A 9233-nucleotide genomic window follows, 5' to 3' on the forward strand; every position below is an offset into this window, starting at 1 on the left:
AAGGTCTTTGATTTGGAATTTCTGATGGAGATGCTGCTTAACAAATTGAATTTCTAAAAAATTGTTGCCACTTAAGACAACGTCATCAACGTATAAAAGAAAAATTATGATTGAAGCACCTTGTTTCTTGATAAATAATGAATGATCAACTGGGCTTTGTTCATAGCCAAGATGAAGCAGCTCAGAATTTAATTTCTGATTCTAATTTCTACTGGCTTGTTTCAAGCCATACAACGATTTTTCCAATTTGCAAACTAACTTCGAATTAGGTAGCTATAGTCCTTGAGGGGGTCTCATGTAAACCTCTTCTTCTAAATCTCCATGTAGAAAGGCATTGTCTACATCTAATTGATGAAGGAATTAGTTATGAGTGGAAGCTAAAGCCAATAGAAACCTTACAGTTGTGAGTTTAGCAACTGGTGAAAAAAGTCTCAAAATAGTCGATGCCTTCAGTTTGAGTGAAACCCTTGGCCACTAGTCGAGTTTTATATCTATCAATAGAGCCATCTGCCTTGTGTTTGACCCTATAAACCCATTTACGACCAATTAACTTCTTATCAGGAGGAAGTGAAACCAAAGACCAGGTATTGTTTCTAGTCAAAGCATCAAGTTCAATCAACATGGCTTGCTTCTAGCAGTCTTGGGAGATGGCTTCTTTGTAACTTGAGGGCTCAACATGTGCAGAGATAGAATAACAAAAGGCAGTGTGGTTAGAAGAGCATTTATTATATGACATGTATAAATGTAATGGATAAAGATAAGTGGAATTAGAAATAGAATTGGAAGGAATAACATTGTAGCAGTGATATTGATCTAAGTAGCTAGGCCTAGACTTTTGTCTCACAGAAACTCTCTATGACATAGGCAGGACGTGTGTTTCTTCTACTAGAGATTGTTCATTGGAAATGTTAGCATCAGTTGGTTCTAAAACATGAGTGGTATCAGCTTGAACATTCACAATGGGATTGTAAAGTTCATAGTGTGCAAAATCATTGATAGATTCAGTGAGCATGGCACTCGAACTAGGTGAAGAATTATGAAAAACAGGATATGGAAATACTGATTCATGAAAAACAACATTCCTAGAAATAAAAAAAGATCTAGAATGTAAGTTGTAGAGAATATAACCTTTAGTACCAGATCTGTAACCAAGAAAAATGCATTTAGAAGCTCGGGGAACCAACTTCGTCCGACTAACAGTGAGGGTTGATGCATAAGCAAGGCAACCAAAGACCTTTAAGTCATGTAAATCTGGTTTGTGATTGTGAACCATTTCAAACGGAGGCTTTTGTTTGAGATACTTAGTGGGAAGTCTATTAACAATATGAACTGCATGTTTTATAGCATAAGACCAAAATTTTTTGGGAATTTGAGATTGGAAAAGTAATGCCCTACAAACATTCATCAAGTGTTGATGTTTCCTCTCAATAATCCCATTTTGTCGAGGGGTTTCAACACAGCTGGTCTCATGAAGGATTCCTTTGGATTTGTAAAATTCAGCAAGAATGAATTCCTTACCGTTATCGGATCTTAAACGTTTAAGCTTGCAATTATGTTGATTTTCAATAAGAATGATGAAGTTTTGTAATAGAGTTTTGACTTCCTATTTTGTTTTAAGTAAATGTATCCAAGTGAAACGACTAAAATCATCAACTATAGTTAAAAAATATTTGTAACCTTCAATGGATGAAATAGCAAGAGGTCCCCAAATGTCCACATGAATGAGTTCAAAAAAGAATTGTGATCTGCATGTGCTATCAGGAAATGGTAACCTTTTTTGTTTAGCAAAAGAGCATACATCACATATTTGTACTAAAGGAAATTTTATTTCAGTATATTAGGAAGACAAAATTTGAAGTACTTTATTAGAGGGATGGCCTAATTTGGCATGCCATACAGATTTAGAATCATAAAAACTAGTAGTAAGAGAAGATGCTAAAACATTGGTACAATTATTTGTTTCAACAAAAGAAATAGAGGAATCATTATGTTGTAAGAGTTGAAACAAGCCAGATTGTTGCTTAGCTGCTCCAATCTTCTTGAAGGTATGCTTCTGCACAATGGCACAATTATATTCATAAAAAATAACAATGCAATTAAGAGTAGTTATAAGTTTGGGGATGAAAATTAGGTGAACAAAGAAATCAGGAACATATAATGTGTTATAAAGAGTAAGGTTTCCAAGTTGAATAGTGTCAGAATAATGAGCAAGAACATACTGGTTATTAGGTAATCTAATTGAAACAGGTTTTATAGGATTCAAAAAAGTAAATTGTGATTTAGAAGGACAAATATGTTCCGTGGCACCACTATCAAGAATCCAGGAGGATTGATATAGGTTGATACCTGGGGTGGTCACAAAACAAATGTGAGCACTATTAATAGAAGTGGAGGAATCCTGGTCCTGGGACTGTTGAAGCAATGCCAATAAAGCTTGATATTGATCTTTGGAAAAGCTGAAATTGTTTTGAGGCTTGACATCATCTTGAACAGAAGTGTTAGAAGTAGTAGGAGAAATAGTGTCTACCACATTCACAGAAGGCTTGGAAGTGGTGGATGTGTTCTTGCCATCAGTTCTATATCCAGTTGGAAATCCATAGATTTGGAAGCACGTGTCTATGGTGTGGTTGGTCTTTTTGCATTTGGTGCAAAATCTGGTGAATTTACCAGTACTATTGCCTTTGCCAGAACGACCACCGGCACGATTATTAGAAAATCCACCTCGACTGGAATAATTGTTGCGAGTAGAATTATCATTAATCGCAGCAAGAGCTGAAGATTCTTGGGGAACTTGAGGAAGTTGACCTCCGAATTCACGTTCTTGTTGAAGAACCAAAGAAAAAATGCGAGTGAGGCTAGGCATGGGTTCCATAAGCATTACCTGAGAACGAACTTGGGAAAATTCATCATTAAGGTCTCGTAGGAATTTGATCACACAATCATCATCACGTTCTTTTTGAATCTTTGAAAGAATGCCACAAGAACATGCACTTTTAACAGAAACAAGCCAAAACCGTGCAATACATGAATAGTTCTTTCCAAAGTATGCGCAATCGAGTGTAGTATTGTGAAACGGTGAGATCACCTTGTCTACAATTCTGCAATTCTTCTTGCAAATTAGCAATGCGAAATTTATCGCCATGGGAAAAACGATCACAGAGATCGCGCCAGATTTCTGAAGCAGAATCAATCCACATAATGGATTGACGAATCGAAGGAGTCATCGAACGTGCAAGCCATGACATCACCATCTTGTTGCAGCGACGCCATGCTTCAAGAAGAGGATCGGAGGAAGCTGGACATGGAAGAGTTCCAAGTACGAACTGATCCTTGTTTTTGGTTTCAAGAGCCACTAGCATGTCGTGCTTCCATTGTTGAAAGTTGTTATCGGAAAGCAAAGGTGTGACAAGAACTAAAGCAGGATTTTCTCCTGGATGAAGAAAAAGAGGGTTTGCTGGATTGACAAGATGATTGGAAGTAGCGGTTTTAGCGGAATCCACCATGGTTGATCAGAGAAAAATCTCAATAAAGCAAAGAGCAATGCGGAAGCAGAGGATCGTCACAGTGCTGATACCATGTTAGCAAGTGCAATTATTGATAGAGTCGTGAAAAGAAATTTTCATCCTGTTTCATTTTTCCAGCCCACCCCAATTCTCAAGTATTAGTGTAATATATATACAATACATTGGACAGTCCCTAACCATAGTTAAAGTTAACTGATTTAATCATAGACTAACTAATGAGAAAAATCTCATTAATCCTAATAAGGAATGAGGATACCTAATACAAAATAAATGCAAGCAACCCACACACGCGCACATTACTTTAAATTTTAAAACAGTTAATGATTGTGATAAATCAAAATAACTATATATTATTTAATTAATTAATATTAAAATATAAATATAAATAGTTGTTTTAAGTGGTAACGTGATTAATAAACTTTTACTTTTATCACTTATACATAGTTTGATAGTTATATGATCAAAATTATTTGAAGTAATTTTAATTTTAGTCATTCATCTCTTATTTTAATGAACGAGGTTAAAAATTAATTATTATATGCTCGTTAGAACTTTTGTAAATAGGTGAAGCTGCTATTTGTTTGTGAAGAAGGAATCCATGAAGAGCTGTGAGATGTTACCATATATCTATTCGTTAAGCTCTTTTAAAGGGATAAGAGGTGTAAAAGTTTCTATCACAACAAAACTTGCAAGAATCAAATAACAATAATGATTTGAGGTTTTTTACTGTGTATGTTTTCATGTGAGGTGAACCTTTTTGCATAAGTTGTTTTAAATTATGTTATAAACTCCAAGACAATTTTCTAATTGTATGTTGAGTTGTTGGCACATATTGTGCCTCAATTCAATGTCATGTTTTTTAATTTAATGTCATTATTGTTTGTAAAAAAAAAAAAACTCGTTAAAACTTAGAATAATTAGATTAAAATTAAATAAATAATAGAGTTAAAGAGTAACGCTTTTAAGTTACTAGTATAACTTTGTCATTTCTTATTAACACACAAAGTTAAATTTCAATTATTAAATTGTTAAATTAAAAGTTTTTAATGTATAAATTAAGTTTATAAATTATAATTTTTTTTTGATATTTTATTATTAATTAAAATTAATGAAAAATTGTAAAAATATTTTATATGTTAATTTAAAATATTATATAATTTTTTATTTTTTTAAATTGTAAATTTTATTTATACATTAAAAGTATTTAATTTAATAGTTGAATCATTAAAATTCAATATATATCATAAGTTATTTAGTGAATTAACTTTACTAAAAATAATTTGATCCTTTATATATATATAATAATAATAAATTTAAAAAATAAAAAACAAGGCGAGGATACAGCGATGCAAAGGAATGATTCCCCGAATTTTTAAGTGAAGCACATAAAACATAAAGTAGTAGCAATATTTGCTTTGCTTTTTCTGGTCGTCGTTCAAGTTAATACATTTCAAAAAGCAAATGGATATTTGTAACAAAGAATCACATATTTGTAGCTCCCACCATGAAATATTAAAGCTTTTTTATTTTGACTCAAAATGGTGGGTATTTATTTTATTGGAATGAAAGATGAATATTGTTCGACCATCCAACCTTGGTATCATTAGGAAGATGATGAGGAAGGTGCTTGCATGCATGTGCCATCACACGGTGTTGTTGCAATTTGTTATGTTTGACACTTATTGTAGATATTTTTATAAGAGAAGAGATCGGTGGACACCAAACTTTAAAGCAAGAGAAAAATACATATATTATAGATGAGGTGACATTATATGTTCGAAAGAATGACAGAAAAAAAAACAATTAAAAAAAGAGAGTATTTGATATATAGTCTTTTTTTTTATGAAGAGTAAATATATATCAATAAAAGTGAATTGTCAATTTCATTTATGAAAGGTTAAGCATATGTCACTTTATTTTATTAAAAAAAAAACTCAAAGACTTTGAATTTTAATTGGCTGGTTATTTTACTTTTTACATTCGTTAGCGACAATTAATATTGACAAAAATAATACTATGGTATTTTTAATTCATAATAATCAATCTCGATACTAAGAAAATTTACGATATTAAAAGAATTTTATTAATAGATAGTAAATAAACCATATAAGTAAACTTGACTTTAACATTATATGATACTCTAAAATCTTAAGATATTAGGTTGTTAAATATTATTTAATATATCTAACTTTATTTAATGAATAACTTTTATTTATACTTAAATTTAACCAAGTGTTACTAAAATAAATATATATAATTATGAAAATATATTGAAGAGTTTGATAGTGATGGTTCAAGTTAAATAAAACCTAAAACAAAATTTGAAAGAATTTTTTTATTATTTTGTTTTATAAAAACTAATAGCAAGTATCTTTTTTTTATTGGTGTGTTGTTTTATAAAAACCAATAGCAACTTTTTTTTTTTTTTTTTTGTGCTTACAGCTTGAACTTTAGTAATTTTATCACATCTTTTAAGAAATGGTTCTTATATACATATAGCCATATGAATTGAATTTTTTACTATATTCACAAGTGACATGAATGTCCATCAATTATGCAATACCATGTTGATACATGTCTTTTCTTTTCTTCTTTGTTTTTAATAAATATTTTTATTTTTACTTAAATATGTTTTTTATGTAAGTTAATATATATATATATATATATATATATATACCTTTTGGTTCCTGATTTTTTTTTAAATCATCCCTATATGTTTCAAGTGAGTAGGACGTCTTTTGATCTCTTAGAAACCCAGAATATAAATTGAAATTGAATTTCAAACTCTATTTAAATAGTTAATTAAAATTCTTTATATAAATGGCATAATTAAAAAATTTTAATCCAAACAATTCGCTTGATGACGAAACATTTAAAAATTATTTTAAAACATTATTTTCTCCGTTAAATTACCCCATACACATGGTAAGGGTTTTTTCCATCATAAATGAATTTTTTTCCTTTAACAAAGAACAAAAGTTCAATTTACAAATCATAACTTAATAGAATGAAACCTTTCCTCTTAATTGCCCATATTTACACTATGACATTTTTGTAGAAATCTACGTGAATCTAAAAAACATTTTGGACTGGCCCGTTAGAGATAACAAGGCCCATGTTAAGCTAGATTTGGAATAGTTACAAAATTTTCTTTATAGCCCAATTGATTTTGCTCTCACGTAAGCAAGCCAAACGGCCCAATAAAAATGTTTCATTCGCAGACATGGGTGGTTCTAGTAGAAAAGATAAAACCAGTGCGCTACGTTGCTTAAACCCTAGAAAGAGTTCGAGTTCGACCCTCTCGACTGATTCGATTTCAGAGGAGGAAGAGAGAAAGGGAAATTCGAAGTATCATCAATGTCAGACAACGATTCCGACGCCCCTGAGGAATTCACAACCGAACAGGTCTCTTCTTCTTTTCTTATTTTTGTTTCAATGAATCCAATCAATTTATTTTTTTGGGGGCAAAATAAATACTTAATAGTGCTAGCATGGTCTTCGCAGGGTCTTCAACAAGACGAAGAAATTCAAAGGATTCAAAGAGAAAATAAGGCCAGGTACTGCTTTAACCTCTGTTTACCTTGTTATGAGGTTCAGTTTGTTAATCTAAGTTGTCATGACTGAAATTGGAAAAGTAATTTTTTCCCTGAAAAGAATCCGCTTTTAAGCATCTTCTGTAATTTGTTTTACCATATTATTCACCATAGATGAATAAATTCTCATCAATATAGCTAAATAGTTAAATACCAAGGAGGGGGTGGGATGGGAGTAGGGACGCCGAGTAGATTCACAAACTCTCTTCTGTTAAAAGATTCAACTTTGCGAGATTCTCATTCTGCTTTTAAGTGTTTTTTCATCGATTAGCATTTAGGTGCTTGACGGCCCTGATGAATTTCGCTGAAAAATATTTCAGTAAATCCAACAAACTTGGGTCTGCTCATTCTATATACAAAAGGGTTTTTCAGCCCATCATCATTTGTGAGATGAGATTCTATGAATTCATGTAAGGATATCAGGTCATTAATTTCTTCAATTGGACCAACTGATGAATCATATTGATTGATATATGCTAGTATTAGTTAAATTGTTCATGCGAATATCAATATTTGTATCACTCTTTTTTCTTTGCGGAACCATATGTTAAGATATAATTGGCTGCACTTAATTTTTGTTGAAGTCACTTGTAGAATTTGTTTTTGGACTCATGCAAAACAACCAAATTCAGGGGTGCCTAATATGACTGTGTCATTGCCTGGCAGGGTTGTTCGTGAAGGAAAAGAGCGTCGGAGGAGATGGGCCGAAAAGCTAACTCCTCGACCATCCAAAGCAGATGAAAAATCTCAAGAGGAATCAGCTTCTGAACCTCAGCAAGAATCTAATACAGCTGCAGGATTTCTTCCCGATAGCATTGTCCAAATGCTTGCAGCTCGCGAGAAGTATGTTTGATCTATCTTTCTTTCTCTTCTGTCGAAGTACGAATGCTTGATAGGACAAAATATCTAAGAGGTTCTAATTCATTTGCAGACAAGTTTTCTTAACTGACACGAATGAGGAGAAAGATGATATAAAGCCTACCACTTCAAGGAAGAGAAAATCAAGGAAGTCAGGGTTAGAGCTTTCATCCTTTTTAATTTTATAATGATGCATTCATGTTGCTTTTCATCCTGTAATTATGTGTATTCCTATTGTGATTTGCAGTTTGCAACCTGTTATTTTGAGCGAAATAGGTCCTCCTAAATGCTCACAAAATGCCTTAGAATTCTTGAAGGAAAAGCAAATGGCAGTTCAAAGATCATCTTCTGTTTTGAACAATTCTAAGCAAGCATTGCGTCTCCTTTCTAGTTCAGGGGTACTTCGCCGGAAATGAGGGTTTTTTTAAAAAAAAATTATTTATAAACATTTTGTTTTTTACCAAGTGAGGTTAGTGTTGCAACAGTTATTTTTAACCTGTCATCGTTGGTGCTGCTGTTGGTCTACTGTAATGAACTGTAACCTAAAGATATCCTAATGCTTTGTTTCAATTGTTAGCATTAGAAGTGAAATGAAGTACAGAGAAGAAATAGCAAGGAAAAAATGAAAGAGAATTGAAGTAGAATAAATATGTTATCTAAATGAATTGAAATAAAAAGAAAAAAGTGAAGGATTTTTTCCTGCTTATTTGATTGAGTAAAACGAGTGTAGACATAAAGAAATAGATTATGTAAAATATTTTTATACTAATTAAAAAATTGAGTTCAATTCAAATTAACTAATTCTGATTCAAGTATTTGTTTCTTAGCCTTCTTTTAACTTGTGATGGTATAAAATTATTAATTTTAGAGATTTTCAAATACCAATTTGAGGTAGAAGATTTATTTCATGCGGGTCTTACAATTTTTTCTTGTCTTAAATAACCGTAAAAAGAAATAGTATGTTTTTTCCAGTTCATTTCTTTCCTTATCATTTTTCTTAAAACGAGCAACGGGTAAATTTTGTTGCAGTTGTAATCTCACAGGGTAGAACACCCTTCCCAAACCTTGAATTAGTCTAGGATGAGGGAATCGCACTAAATTTCTCTTCATAGTACCTTTAAATAACATCTTAAACTTAAATTTGAATGCAGTTTATGTCTGAAGTGACAGTGCAAGCAAATGATAATGGCACAACGTGAATATTTGGTTAAGTAGAAGTGTGGGAGGGATGCTGGTAAACATTTAATGTAAACTGGTG

The 9233-nt window shown here is 31.8% G+C and overlaps 2 protein-coding genes across 2 annotated transcripts; one reads left to right on the top strand and one right to left on the bottom strand.

The window, feature by feature from the left end:
- Window positions 1-853: 853 nt before the first annotated feature.
- Window positions 854-3503, bottom strand: LOC145953541 (uncharacterized). Its single transcript, XM_083067517.1, has 4 exons — window positions 3015-3503; window positions 2138-2962; window positions 1898-2053; window positions 854-1603 (listed from the first exon to the last, which is right to left on the bottom strand). The coding sequence occupies exons 1-4, from the start codon at window positions 3501-3503 to the stop codon at window positions 854-856; spliced, it is 2220 nt and encodes a 739-aa protein (XP_082923643.1).
- A 3264-nt stretch (window positions 3504-6767) lies between these two features.
- LOC109801213 (UDP-N-acetylmuramoyl-L-alanyl-D-glutamate-2, 6-diaminopimelate ligase) lies at window positions 6768-8545 on the top strand. Its single transcript, XM_020362227.3, has 5 exons — window positions 6768-6929; window positions 7029-7081; window positions 7784-7960; window positions 8049-8132; window positions 8223-8545. The coding sequence occupies exons 1-5, from the start codon at window positions 6882-6884 to the stop codon at window positions 8389-8391; spliced, it is 531 nt and encodes a 176-aa protein (XP_020217816.1). The 5' UTR covers window positions 6768-6881; the 3' UTR covers window positions 8392-8545.
- The last annotated feature ends 688 nt before the right edge of the window (window positions 8546-9233 follow it).

This window comes from Cajanus cajan, chromosome 11 (assembly GCF_000230855.2).
Source record: "Cajanus cajan strain Asha chromosome 11, NIPB_CcT2T_4, whole genome shotgun sequence".
Taxonomy (NCBI): Eukaryota; Viridiplantae; Streptophyta; class Magnoliopsida; order Fabales; family Fabaceae; genus Cajanus; species Cajanus cajan.